Consider the following 15,142-nt stretch of genomic DNA (forward strand, 5'->3'; position numbering starts at 1 on the left):
CTGGAAGCTGGGGTGAAGCCACCATGCCTCATAAATCCCAGGTGACAGAGTCCTTACTAATCCAACATTTAACAGCACTGACAGTGTCTGAATTAATTGCCAGACAACAATCACTGTCTGAATAGTGTGAATTTCTGACTTCAATTTCAGTTGCAAAGTTTAGATGTTTTCACAGGGTCTAAGAAGTCTTTGAGTATAAGGTTTCAGGCTTTGCCAAAGTAGTCCACAATCAAATTCACTTGTCCTTTTCAGGAGTTCCTAATTAACATTTTTGGTAATTAGCATTCCTTGGCTTAGAGTTTTTCAACATTCTTAGTTTGTTAACCCCAGATTTAGACAGTATCCAGCAACTTAATGCCTTGCAGAGACCGTGGCCCTCTCTACCCGGGCTACCGCTTGCCCATCTGCAAAGAAGAGCAGCACAACGCTCAGAGAACCCACAGGCCAGGACAGATGGTCAAAGCATCACCAACCCAAATTTACAAGGGCATGTTTGGAACTGCTGTTCCTTCCTACAGCAAAAAGAGCTGCAAGTTTCAAGCAATTTGTGTACTGTTATAATTTATAACCCCGGTACTTACATGATACAGAGCCAGGACTGCTGATACTGCACCCCCGTGACTGTTGCTGTCACCCCTTGAATTGTATCTGATAAGAGGTGAACTAGGAGAAGAAAAATAGAAACATTACAGGTTTGTCCGCATTTGTTTTGCCACTGCAAATTACATTTCCTTTCAAATCAAAGCTAAATGCTAATACCAAGCACACTTATTTAACCGCATACCGGCCTGATGCAGGGGTTGGGGGTGACAATAGGAGAAATGGGAAGCATTTGACCTGATGCTTTTGAATTCTGTCCCTAATCTATTCAGTTTGAGAAGGCAGCTGCTTTCTCCCCCTGACAGCAGCCTACTGCAATATTAGGTCATTAGATTAGCATTATTCAACACACACAGGACTAGAAGAGACTTCATCTTCCAACTCCCCTGCCCTCTCTCCCCTCTTTGTAATTACTGTTCTCTCTGATCATTTTATGGCACTGCTTAATTTTTCTTTATTGGCAGAAAGCCTAAATTAAAGAGATTATAAATGCAAAGCTCTAAGACAGGCAGCAAGAAGTAACCAAAGCATGAACATGCTTACTACATGCTCAGGACTTGACATATCTGTTAAACAAATTCACTCAGGCTGTGACAGTTACATTTGAGATGCGATGTACATGTTTGTATATTCATTCCTGTTGGCTCTGAAACGTCATGGGTGCCTACAGAGAAACAACGCTTAGTTAAGCTTCTTCACATCTTGGGCTAAAAGGCAGTGTTTCAGACTATGCTATGACATTCAGTGGTAGCTTATAGTGACAAGTAAGCTAAAGTTGGCTGGGGCTACCCCAGTTTTGAATTTCTGGAGTAAAACTAGGAGCCTATCGCCCCTTCCAGTGGGCCGGGAGCAACACACAGGCTCAGCCTTCCCCAACCAATTACTCATTCAAAGCAGTCAAACTCTCCCAGCCTGTGTGAATTCAGATGGAGAATCACAAGGCAAAGGAGCCACTTCTGAAGGGACACTGGTAAGCATCTCTTTGCAAAACCAGATCTGACACTTTACGGACAATCACACCTGATGGGTCCAGACAAGATACTCCAGTGCTGGAGACTCCTCCCCCCAAAAAACACCAGTACATCTCATCTTAATGAAATAGGGACAGGACTCCACCAAAACAAAACCTTGGAGACACAAGTCCCTTCAGTCTAGGTCACAAAAAAATTAAACCCTAGTGTCACATGCACCATGCAAACCTGGGGATCATGCAGTAGTGAGTATTCAACACACCCCCCAATAAAAAAGGATGACAAATAACAGTAATTGCAAACAAAGAATTAATTACCATTCCCTTCTCGCGGGGTCCCTGAATCTGTGAATAAAGTGCTCATGATTTTTTCAAAGTTGCAGCTTGGCTCTGTGTTCTCAGGATCTTCGGCAAAATGTTTCAGCATCTCTCTAAGAACATCGTCCAAGGAGGTGGCTGTTTCATCAAGGATGATGCTGGCTCTGGCCAAGAACCCATCCAGGTCTCTGTGGGCTCTGACTTCCTCCTCGAAATTCTTTAACTTCAGGTACTGTGTTAAGAAGAGGTCGGAATGTTAAGACAGTTGTAGATAATACCTAAAAGGACTAGGAACTGCGTAGTTCGCAAGACAGTTTTACGTTACTGCCATGAAACCAGTGATTCTGGAATCACTCTTTCCAAATCACACTGTAGAAGAGAAGTTGTTTTATGTTATTAATACATTGAAGGCCTGCAATTTCAAGGCTTATGCTAATTTAGCAACCATGGGTGAATGCCTAGGCACAGTTTTACACCCTGATGTTGAAAGCAGTACTGAAAAAATAAATCAATTTCATTGCCAAGGATAAAGCACAGAAGTAAGCCTAAAAGCATAAACGCCTAAGGAGCATTTAAAAGCCTCTTTTGGTCTAAACAATTCAAGATGTTTGTAACAACATGGGCAAAGGTACTAGGAAGAAATGAACTCTCAGCTCAGAAGCATGAAGAATTGTCAGCGTGCATCTCAGTGCTTCTAAACCAGCTCTTCTCCAAGAGCCATCTCTGTCCTCCTAATTCAGGAGCTCGATGGGGAGATAGAATCCCATCCAGCCTTTACACTTAAATTCCTATTGTTCCTGCACCCAAGGAAGTCTTCTTCCTCTCTGCATAACATTTAGCTTTGAATCAATGTGTGACAGGAGGAAAAACAGATGGCAGACAAAGGCTGGTACTGTCTCAACTCTCCGCTGCCGCAGTCAGACTCACGGGCCTTGAGATGGAAGGAACAGCCATGCTGTATTGCAGAACCTCAAACCTGTTCTTCATTTGTCAGCTATGACATTTGTTAATCGAATTATCAAGCTACAGATGCGTCGTTCCCATCTCACAATTCTTAGAAATCCGTGCACGCAGTTAACACTCACAGTAGTGAGTCAAGAGCGGCTGACAGTCCTGTCCTTCAACAGCTTGAAGACCAAGCAAGTGGGAAGTGGGAATCCAGGAATCACACTGTTACACCGATCTTCCATCCCACAGGAGGCCTGCCAAGCTTGAATTCACGAGGTCAAGGGCAAGGTTTTAGAGATGCATTTAAGCCTTCAGCTCTGATTAAGCTCAGTGAAAAGCACGCTCTGGATTGCTTTCACGAACCTGCCACCAAGTTGCCTCTGCGAGCAGGACCTTGGCACATTTCCCCATGGTATGGGTCCACCCCACAGCCTGAGTCACAGATCCCCTCCTCTCACACATACCCTTTCTACCTTTTCCATTTATAGCCTAGACACAGGGAAAAACGCTAACGTCTCACTAATTACTGTAATTATCACAGCAACTATCAAGTTGTCAGTACACATCCATTGCAATTAACACTGTTTTACTTTGCATCAATCACTTCTCACCGAGCCTTGGAGGACTGGGACTGAGGGTTCTCCGAGGGATTTTACCACCATCCCAAGGCTTTAATGCCATCTGCTTTTAGGAGAGGAGAGGGTGACACAGCTATATTATCACCCCACCTAGAAGAGGTGTGTAACTGCAAGTGGCCAATCAGCCTTAGATTATCCCTGTATGAGAGCAGGTTAAAACACCTATCACCACCTGTTAATGTTCATGGGATCACCAGGTGACCAGCCACTGTTTCTCAGAGGTAACTTCTTTCAGCTCACCTGGCATGCAGAGTCCAACCTAGGGTTCAAACAGCAAAGGGACTAAACAACCTAGAGAGGACTTGAGGTGGATGGCAGAGGAGGTAGCAAAGGCAGTATTGGGAAGGTCAGGAGCAACAGGAGTGCCACAGCATCAAGGAGCTTTCAAGCACACAAAAGGGGCTTCATGTCATCATGCCCAATGACAACACCAGAAGCAGAACTCTGGAAGCAAAAAGTCAGCTGATGGAGAGCAGAAATGAATCGGAGGCATTCAGAGGGCTGTTATCTGCCCGCATCATCTCAATCAACACTGATTCTCCAGCGATCTGCACGAGACAGCACCATTTCCTGGCTTGTATCAGAAATAGTGTGACCAGCAGGGCTAGGGAGGTGATCGTCCCCCTGTACTCAGCTCTGGTGAGGCCGCACCTCGAGTACTGTGTTCAGTTTTGGGCCCCTCGCTACAAGAAGGACATCGAGGTGCTTGAGCGGGTCCAAAGAAGGGCGACGAAGCTGGTGAGGGGCCTGGAGAACAAGTCCTACGAGGAGCGGCTGAAGGAGCTGGGCTTATTCAGCCTGGAGAAGAGGAGGCTCAGGGGCGACCTTATCGCTCTCTACAGATACCTTAAAGGAGGCTGTAGAGAGGTGGGGGTTGGCCTGTTCTCCCACGTGCCTGGTGACAGGACGAGGGGGAATGGGCTAAAGTTGCGCCAGGGGAGTTTTAGGTCAGATGTTAGGAAGAGCTTCTTTACTGAAAGGGTTGTGAGGCATTGGAACAGGCTGCCCAGGGAGGTGGCGGAGTCACCATCCCTGGAAGTCTTCAAAAGACGTTTAGATGTAGAACTTAGGGATATGGTTTAGTGGGGACTGTTAGTGTTAGGTTAGAGGTTGGACTCGATGATCTTGAGGTCTCTTCCAACCTAGAAATTCTGTGATTCTGTGATTTGCTTGCTGTGGCAGGACAGCTGTCAGCTGCTTAGTACTAGTCATAAGGGTTCAGCTCCAGCTCCACCAAAAGCTCCTGGCAATAAATTATATTCTTTATCCTCCTTCTCTTGGTCCTTCACAGGAAATAAGGGCAATAACTGTCCTTATTATCACTCCCATAACATTGGGTAAGATACATGTGTAAAACACCACGAGGCAACACACCACCATGAGAGGAAATAAATGCATCACTGCCTAGCTGAGACAAACCAAGAGCAAATTAGTTGGACTGCTGGTACAGCAACACCTCAGAGATAGCTCAAACAGAACCTCCTCCAGTTAGGACACCCACTGCTTTGAGCAGAAATTAATGACTACTCCTTCACAAATATTTTTAGCTAGATCGTCAAGTCACACCAGGATAGCGGATACTGGAAACTGCCGAGCAAGAAACGAGACAGCTACCCAATACTCATTTTAATAGCATCAAGTATCCTTAATAGCAAAGCCATACAGTGCATCATGGCAAGAAGAGAAGCTGTCATGCAATGAAATCACATGGAAACAGCCTCTCCTGACATCAGGCAGGCAGGACTCTTGGTAAACCACCGTAAGACAAAGCTGCACATTCAAACCATGCAAAACAAAGCTCTCAACACTCATCAGGAAGGTCCACAATTGAAGTTACCTGCCTGGCTGCTGCTTTGGAGACCAGTCCCACTTAGATACACTGCAAGAACCTTAGGAGAAGGTGCTCCCAAAATACATGTTACCCTGAGCACAGCTCCATCTGCGCTGCCACCACCAAGGCAGCACTTTGCTCAGAAACACACTTGGATGGTGATTAAGTAGTTTGAGCTGTCAGCTGCTCCTCCTTATGCCTACCAAGGACCACGCCAGGCAAACTTACCCAAGACATGGATTGCCCTTCAGAAACTCCAGAAGTGGCACAGGAACCATGGACCACCACCAGAAGTGGGGACAACCCAAGGGAAGCATCTATAGATAAAGCTTGTGACCCAATCACTTTTATTCCAGCAATTCTCGCTTCCCAGGCACTTGGAGCCACTTCTCCCGTGACCCAGGACCCATTTTCCTTAATACTTGGAGCACAACAATTTTACTTGTCATCCACAGAAGCAAAAACTGGCAATTAGTATGTTTTCTCAAGCCTTAAGAAAGCGTGCTATCCCTCTGGTATTTATTGCTCAACTGCATGCTAAAATGCTCAAGCATGAACTATAGGCCAGAAAAGCAGGACTCCTACAGCTCTGAAAAAGAAAAGAGCAGAAGACAAACCACTTACACGATAACAGCTTCCAGCTATTTCTTATCAGCAGCAGATCCTGCATTCGGGCTTAGAACTTGCACTTTAAGTGACCAAGTTCTCAGGTTACTTTCAGTCAAGCATCGAGAACTCAAAGCAACTTGGGCAGTGGTATTAGACAAGACAAATTATTAACAGACACTTCCGTTCCTGAGCACAGAATAGCTGATTTTTAACTTCCATGCCTTATTATCAAGCAATATTTAGTCTTTTTGATGTTGTATTTTTAAACTTGAGCAGTAGAGGAAGTTTTTTCTGCTAGAAGTATTTACACATTTTCCTCCCTGTAATAATTCAGCCTGCTGAAATACTTTCCAGCTTAGAGGCCTAAACAGTCAAAGAAGTCTCTGGGATTCTCTAAAAAGCCCCTAGGGCTTCAGTGCAGAGATTTAAATACCCACATCACAGCCTCCAACGAAGCCTGCAATATTTGACTTGCCAGCTTCAGCGATGCTAGGAGTTTACACATCGGCAGTCCCTCCAGGTAGGACGAGAGTTGAAACAACTGTGAGCACCGTGAGTCATGCCTCGCAGCCCCAAAGACTGCAAGTGGTATTAAATATCAGCTCATTTCCTCCCTGCAAACTTTGTACTTGCATAGATGGAGGCCTGCGCTGCTCCAGCCTATACGAGGTTTTGTGCGTTTCCGCCTTATCCTTATCGAGTTACGGTCTCAAACGCAAGCGTAAACTAAACATTTCCCAATCGTCCTCCTAAGACTGTGTGTTTCCAGGGAATTCACTCCTGCTGAACCTCGCGAAGGCAGATCTGATTAGCTGGAATAAACAGGAAACCAAATCACAGCAATGACTATTGGGTGTTTCTGCTTTCGGCTAGAGAGCAGCTAAGCAGCTTGAATCTCTATGGTGTACACTTGGATCCCTTTGCAGGCAGCTGCAGCAAGAAAATGATGAATTAACATGTCAAGGAATTGTCTGGGACAAAAACCAGTGAAACAATCAGAATTACACTGAAATTGTTTGGAGAACAAGCAGCATATGGCTCTTTAGGTTTTAAATGAAGACAGAGGAATTTGGGGAAAGAGGCATTAATAAACCCTGTTTAGGCCAGTAAAAACCTCCTTCCCATCCCCACAGAGCACAAGATCCTTTTCTCTCTTTGTAGATAAATAAGTAGATAAATGAAAAATAAGTTTATGAAAATTAAATTTATCACACAATTCCTGCTTACCTTCCTTGATGTGTGTAGTAACACGCAGCCAGCACTTTCATTTTCAGCTGGAAAACAAGAAGAAAAGTTATGTAGACAGCATTACTATAACAGGTCGTTACTATTACAGGTATATGACAGGCAGCGGGAGGCTCAGAACAAGGTGAAGTATCACACTTGGCAGAGAACCCTCTCTAGAGAAAAGCAGAGATTCAATTTTTAAAACATTTCCCATTTAGGAAACATAAACCAAGTACAGAAGCATCCTTTATCGTTATCTGATCAGCCTGGGTTTGCCTTGCAGCTTTTGTTTTTCAGATTCCCTATGTATTTTTATCCTTCACTCCCCCCCTTCCATGAAATCTAATTCCAAATACTTTAGGTAATCATTTAATCCCATGCATCGTTGTTTGATAGATTGAGGCTAAGATTGCATGAGTCACGCTCGCTTGGAAACCATTCTTGTCCTCGTTAAAAAGTCAACAATAACACCCAGGCACTTCCAAGGGAGCGGGCTGTGACAGATCACACACAGCGACTTGAAGATGAGCACATTAATGTCCTGTCAACTCACCACTCTGCCTTCATAAATCTAAGCATAAAGCAACAGAGCTCTTGAGAAAGAAAACTGCTGTTTAGAGGCTATTAAGTGTCACTAGGCGGTTGAGTTACACGGACAGGGGTACCCCAGAAGTTCCTGGTGCAGACTTCCAAGCAGCATTATTTTTTTAGAGTGTCTACGAAGCAGTTTTTTTTGGTATGAGCTGAAAAGCCATAAATAAAAACCCAGATGTTTTTGCTGCACCCCCCTCTGTACTGCTTGCATCCAAGGGAGTTTCCCTGCAACATCCCTAACACTGCAGGTACTGTTTGTTCTTCTCCCTCATCTTCACACTTGGAAAAAAAAAGCCACCCAAGATTGTGCTGCTACCAATATTACACAGGAAATGCAAGAACAGTTTTCATTCAAATGAGTGTGGTGACAGCATGGAAAAACCCCACTGAAAACCAAAAACCTTTCCAGAGGCCAAGCTGTGGAAAAGTACAGAGATGCAACACGGAGTTGCAGATATTCAGGGGAGATTGTTTCCTCCACATAACTGGATTATTAAGTCCCAGCCAACAAGAACTGCTCCAATCCCATTTCACAGACTGATCCCAATACGAAAGCAGCTACAAGCTCAGCCCTACTGCCCTCTAAAAAGAGATGACTGAGAACACAATTAAGTTGCATACTCAGTGAAAACACCAGAACTCCAAAGAGTGACTGATTTATCACACTCAAAGCTCCTTTATCCTAAACCATCCCTGATCAACCAGAAATTCAAGTCATGTTCTCACTTAAAAGGTTAAAATGCTGGGACTCAAACTGGGAACGGAGTTGACTGCAGTAGAGGAAAACAGGGAGAGAGTTGCCTTTATCTCTAAAAAAAAAAAAAAGATGGTTCAGAGGCTTTGGTTACATCACCCAACTTCTTCCAAAGTTCACTTGGATGCTGTACATGTGATTAAAAGTGTCGCTTAAGACAAGTCTGCTGGCGCAACAGTCCCAATTATTACTGCTTTTGACACAACATTGGGAAAGCATAAGCTGTTTTTATCTTGAAAATGCTATTTATTATTAAAAAGCAAGCACCCAACTAAACCAGAAACATCAAGCATTTTCCCCAGGCTTTTACATTTGTAGTTCTCCAGTGCTCACTTACTCAATTTACAGCCTAATTACACATGCAAAAGTATGCTGGAAGATTTGGAGGCCATAAATATTCATTGAGAGAAAACATGTTTTGGTTTTTGCAGCTTTCGCATGAAATAGCTCCAGACAGACAAGAACACCCACAGCCCCAAACAATAGCGGACACGCGTTGAGGCCGATATCCGCAGATCTGCGGTCTGTCCTTCACGGCACCCTTCGGGATGCACGAAGGCAGCAGAAATTCATGTTGTCCTTTTATCACGCCGCATCTCTCGGCTCCTCGTACCAGTTTTAAGCGCGTATCAATCCTCTCTGCTGACAGCTCTCGGGTTCCCATCTCAGATGAGCACCGAGCGCTGCTTTATCAAAGCGAGCAAAAACATCTAATTACATCCCTTGGACAGGGGTCTTGAAAGAATAGAAGCCTGAAGACTTCTCAGAAAAGCCATTCTGGGTACAGAGGTGATGTTTTGGAAGGCTCAGAGCCTCATTCATCGTTTCAGCCAAGCGACACGCTGCTTAGACTCAACCCAGGGAAAGGAGACTGATGGATATCACCAGTTCTGGGCTGTCACCTTTACGGCCCGTTGGAGCGCAACAGCATCACAGAAGAAGAGTAGCAAGTTCACCAGAACATGAAAAATAGAAATACACACCTCAAGTGTGTTTTTTGCCTGGCTTATGAGCCAGGCATTTACCTACTGCAGGGGAACCTGCTAAGCAAACCCAGGATAAAACCCTACAGAAGACCTGCTGTCACTTCTCCTCTCCCTCCTGGCACTGTCATCGTTTCCTTCCATCTTTGGAGGAGCTACAAAGACAATACCTTTGATCCTTGCAATCTCATGGAGCAGCCCTTCACTGGAAGGGAAAAGGATATAGAAAGCCATAGGTTCAGCCTCTAGCAGCAAGGAAGTTCCTACTCAACCATCAATTGTGCCTTATTACCAGGAATAATAGCCAGATTTCACACCTGAGTGTCAGGATGAAGCATACTTCAGCAGAAAGAAGAGGTCAAGGTCACGTAACATTCCCATTTGTTTTTGTGGCTCTGCTTCACTGGACAGACGAAGGCTGCACAAGTTTATTTTAAGCACGTAGGCTAGATATGGGCATTTCGTTGTCTTTGTCCCCACACAGTTAAAGGAGAGCTGCCAGGGCTGGCCAGCCTTATCTGTTAGGCTGCGCTCCAGGTCCTGCCCAAGGGACAACCAAAAAGTCAGCAACGCATCTCTGACATCCCCTGGAAGCCACACCAAGGAACGCACGCATCCCAAACTTCTAGGACTCGCGCACGCGAGCACAGAGCATTACCAAATATGCTGCAAGCAGCTCCCTGGGAGTTAACATCTATGTTAGCAATGGTGATGAATTGCCAACATTAGACTTGCTCTCGCAGCCTCATGTCAGCGCACTCCGAGCCCTGGAGGGACACCATGGCATGCCTCCATTTTTTCTTTCCCATCACTTGGGGAGGAACAGGATCCGACCAGATTCTAGATGTGAACAAGGCAACTTAATACTTGGAAGCAAGAAATGCATTTGCTGCACCTAAAAGCGATTCCACCCTAGTTTCCCTTTATGTAACTTCATTTCTCTGCATTGCTAGCAGTGAAGCTTCCTACTTGCCTCCCATTTCCCTCTTTGGATAAGATTTTCTATGCAAAGGCAGCCCTGAAAACACAGAAACAAACCCATGGAAGTCACACAGCAAAACTCAAGGCTTTTCACCTTCTACTTTAGATCCTTTCACTTAATATTGCCTTTCCACCGCCCCTTCCTTGTGCAGGTCCCCAGTGCTGCCCTTAACACCCGAGAAGGCCAAAAGCCTTTGGACCAAAGCAGCTCTGGATACTGACAGCATCTCTCCTATAAATAGGAGTGCAAATTGGAGAGCAGGAATTTTTTGGCTGCACAGGTGTCAGCGCACATAGCTTTAGATCTACGTGCACTCCCCAGCATGCCTGCACAGTAAATAGACTAATAAATCAGAGCAGAATGCGACATTAGCATTTTCATGATTTCCCTCAACAAACAAGGGTCTGACCTAAGTGGAAGTATTTATTCTAAAACAGCTATTTTGTCTAGGCAGGGGTGATTTCTCCAGGGCCCTGAGCAAGTTTAAGCCTCAATCACTTGGCACTGAAGGACATTGCAAGCAACAAAAGCTGTTTTGGTCTTTGAATTTCTTGCCTAAGAAAATTCAAGCCCATCAACACCATAGCACAAGAAGAGCTCAGAAAGAAGCTACAGAGGTACTACCAGCTCTTTTCTGGCACCGAGGTATTGCACAAGCAGGATCTCAAGGGGGGGGCTTTGCTTTGCTGTCCTGCCATGGCTGTGCTGAGTCTGGACTCATTCCCAACAGGCTTGACTAATTTTGGTTAGCTATAATTGTTAGTTAAGTCAATTATGCCCCAACTACCCCACATTCCCACGACAGGGCAGTGGGCTGAGGTGCAGCAGAAAGCCTAAAACCAGCTGGGTTCATCCTTAAATCGACACCCGGGTTAAAAGCAGGAGGAGTAGGCAATAGCTGCTGGTGTTCAGAGCAGGCTGGTAGGGCACAGAGGAAAACCTCACCTGAATAACGCTCAGCACAGGCGTTGCAAGCTGGGCAGGTGAAGGTGCCTCACAGTGCTTTCTTACCATTGCAGTGGGATTGGAGAGACAGACCACAGCTTTCGCACAGAGCCAAGGATAGGAGCTGAGCAGTGTCACTCGTCACACCCCTTAACCCAGACACAAAAGTGAATTTTCAAAAAAAAAAATAGATCTGCAATAGGTTTTGTTATTAAATTAGAAGCAGGGAAAGGGATGGGGGAAAGGACAAGCACAAGGTAAAGCACCCAGAAGGACGAACGCTGCCTTCGTGCAGAACCGTCGGCACTACAACCCCCCCGCCTCCCTCGGCTCCGTAAGCACCGCTTTGAAACCACCACAGCCAGGAAATTCGGAGGGAGGCCGGCTGCCCCCCCCCAGCACAATCGGTGCATCCACTTTCCATTAGGGTATAGGAAGCTTCGGGAGCCCAACATCCCAGGCTGACATCAAACTGCTAAAACCAGAGTTATCAGATGGAACGCGTGGGTCAGCATTGTGCCGTGAGACATAAAAAGGACCTTGGTATTAATGTGAGGAAATGTGACTATTGTGTGCAGAATGATACCCATTCAGGCCCAGACCACTTGTCTCTGGACACTACTCTCCCTGGAATATCCTTGGCGCCAGCATCTAGCTTTTCTCCTCGTCCCCTTAAAAAAAAAGCCATCTCAGCAGGGGCCAGGAGCTGAAGCGCCGTGTTTTGCTGCAGCGGTGGCGGGCGTGCACGTGCGTGCTGCTGGAGCGGATTACAGGAAACTGTTGATTCTCCATATCTAGGAAGGATCAATTGTCCGGAGGGGTGGAACAGGCTTTAATTTCTCGTGAAGCGTAAACCATGTTCCCCTACTTCCCCCCTCCCTCTCTGACAAAGCCCTAGCCTGGCTGCGGATTGGTTTCTTGCTGCCAGCGGGATTTTGTCTTCTCCCCACCCCAAAACACTTGCTCCGGGCACCCCCTCCTGCAGCTAGAGCCACCAGGACAAGCATCAGCTGCAAGTAGCAACGCATACTGCAAAAAGTTCAGCAATGACAGCTCTGCAAATCCTGGGAAACCGCACCCTGGAAAAACCATGCAAGCCACCACTGCAGCCTGGGGGAGGAAGAGAAAGCGAACTCCAAGCTGTTTGAGAACTCTAAGCTGCAAGAATAAGGTCCGAAGCGTGAAAATATTCACCTGGTTGGCTTCAGGGAGCTGCCAAGCAGATCAGGGGGTACCACGGCTGCCTGCAAAGCAGCCTCCCCACACACTTTGTGGGCCCACTGCAGCTCATCAGGCTCACACTGCTTTTCTGCCAACTTTCAGGCTACACCTAAACCACATTTCTGTATTCGTTTGCTGGGATTTATTTCCAAGGGTGCTGCGGATGAAGCTACCCCTTAGTCTGCTGTTTCTGCAACAGGATGGAACAGATGCAGCCCAAGCTCCCGCCCGCCCCCCCAAAAAAAATGAAATTCACATCCAGATAGCACTAATACAGAAGGCTTAACACACCTCTAGGTAGGTGAGAATAGGAAAGCAGCTTTAGAGCCAGGCGAGGGAGCCTGCAAGACAGTACACGGCTAGCCTGGTAGTTATGAAATATGCAGGGCTTGTAGCACAGGTCTGGAGAGGTTCCCCCAGCCTGCACACTAACTCACTGTTGCCCCCATCCTCTGGTATGAATTCCCAGGGACTAGAGCACCAAGCTTGATTGATTTTCCACCTGCAGCAGAAGAAATATCCCTCTGCTCCTGCAGTGGGGATTCCGTCTGACCTGGGGCAGGGATGTGAGGGAAGAGGTACTTTGTTGAGGGCAGGACTGCAGCACCAGCTCCTGGAAAAGTACACACAATGGGGTACAAACCTAACGTTTTATTTGTACATGTTTAAGATATGTGCTGAGGTAGCAGTAATCTCTTGTAAAAAGATCTTGAAAAGATCTTGACCTTCCCCAAAAAACACAGATCCCAAATCCAAAAGCATCCAGCTTCAGATGAGACCCACCTTCCTGGTGGAGCTACCAGCATTTGCTGAAAACAGACGTCTCATCACCAAACCCTAAGCTGGAAAGCTCAGAGGCAGAAGAGAATAGAAAAGCTTTTCATCAGCTTCCGCAAGGAAGCAATAAAACACCCAGGAGAAAGGACCCAAGCGTCAAGATAGAGAAACATTTTAGTGCCTATGAATCTGCACTGGTCAGGGCTCAATATTCAATGCAACAGTATTAATTATTAAAATTAACAGTATTAATAAAAAATGAGCCCATACCTTACCACCTAGATTTCTTCAGGCTTTCCTGCCTAACACACACGTGTGCACACAGCCCAGCATTTTATGACAATGGTTAATTGTCAGAGTTTTATGGGCCGTGCTATGTTTTGTTGGCTCAATGCTTAATCCCACGTAGAGCTCTTTTTTAAAAACAGTATTACAACAAAGTGCATCCAACTATGCTTGTAGCAAGCTGTACATCCATCACGCAGAGATTAACAGCTCGACAGGATGATGGCAGAGCTGTCACCGTGTCTGTAATTCAACTTACGTTGCCTGCCAGCACCCAGCCCCTGTGGTACCAACTCATCCCCTCCCCAAGGGAGATTTTGGGATTTTTGTTAGCCCTGTGCTAAGGTAGGTGGGAACCTTGCAGCAGCTTGCCAGAAAAGGTGACAACAAGCGAGAATCTGGACACCACACTTCACCAAGAGATCAAACTGATGACCAGAAGCAGCATCCAGAGGCTCACAGGTATTACAGAGCTGTATTTCTTTTCAAGTCACCTTAGGTTTCTCCTGCAGGAGATTGAACAAGGATGTTTTAAGTAGTAAGCGCATCAAATGCTAGGGACCGAGTCAATACAGACAGTGCTGGAGAACTTTCTTCAGAAGATGGCCCATGGCTGGGGTCCCTCAATGGGGCTCATGACACAAGTGGGCACAGAGAGGTTTGGGGGTTCAAAGGCTTCACTCAGCTTCAAGAAAGCAAGAAAATGACACAATGAGAGAAGGATGGAAGGCTGTCATTGCCACTCTCCTGGTTTCAGTCACATTCACTTTTTCCACTGTTTGAAGAGCACTGGCAAAGTTAAACCTCACTTCTGGAAAGAAACTGTGAAGAGGACATCTCTCATCCCACAAGTTCTGGCTACTTCCATCAGCAGAAGAGCTTACAGGGCTCATTTTGGCTAACTTCAACCACCTGAGAAGTCAGTTATGCTTCTTCTACAGCCAGGGACCAAAGGGATATGTGTAAAATCAACTCTGGAAAACCCTTCAAAGCCACCTCTGAGAAAGCTGACAGCCTAGGTAACAAACACTTTGGGTCTGATGAATCTCCTTGCTGATACTCAAAGGACCTGGATTTTTCCTGCTTGTCCCACTTACTCTTTTTTTCCTTGTCAGCATCAACATCTCACTTCACACCTATCTTTCTTGAAATTCTCATTTCCGGTTCTACCCTACCCAAAACCTGTTTTTAAAGCCTCCATCCTTGTGTTTGGAAAGGGGACTCCAGCACATCTGAAGTCCATTTTTCCTTAAGCATTCCAAACATCTCAACTGAAGAAAAGGGACACAACTAATACCACTGTCACAAACATCACTGCTTGAGGCAGATAAGGAAGTCTTTGTCCTTTGTCAAATGGAAGGGAAAACACAAAAAAGCCCAGGAGGACACAAGCTTCCTCAGATACAGAAGAATCCACAGCGCTCACATTCCTTATCCCCGAACAATGCACCCCACGGCAT

The 15,142-nt window shown here is 45.8% G+C and overlaps 1 protein-coding gene across 7 annotated transcripts in view; it reads right to left on the bottom strand.

The window, feature by feature from the left end:
• SLC4A11 (solute carrier family 4 member 11) overlaps positions 1-15,142 on the bottom strand; it is a 134,998-nt gene that overhangs the window by 46,381 nt on the left and 73,475 nt on the right. For 6 of the 7 annotated variants that reach the window (XM_035324460.1, XM_035324461.1, XM_035324458.1 and 3 more), the window contains exons 4-7: positions 7,142-7,188; positions 1,889-2,120; positions 1,202-1,264; positions 582-663 (exon numbers count right to left, since the gene is read on the bottom strand). In XM_035324460.1, the coding sequence (XP_035180351.1) occupies positions 582-663; positions 1,202-1,264; positions 1,889-2,120; positions 7,142-7,188 (424 nt within the window). The remainder of the gene's footprint in view (positions 1-581; positions 664-1,201; positions 1,265-1,888; positions 2,121-7,141; positions 7,189-15,142) is intronic. The other variant, XM_035324459.1, reaches the window with a different exon arrangement.

The sequence above is a fragment of the Oxyura jamaicensis genome, chromosome 4 (assembly GCF_011077185.1).
Source record: "Oxyura jamaicensis isolate SHBP4307 breed ruddy duck chromosome 4, BPBGC_Ojam_1.0, whole genome shotgun sequence".
NCBI lineage: Eukaryota > Metazoa > Chordata > Aves > Anseriformes > Anatidae > Oxyura > Oxyura jamaicensis.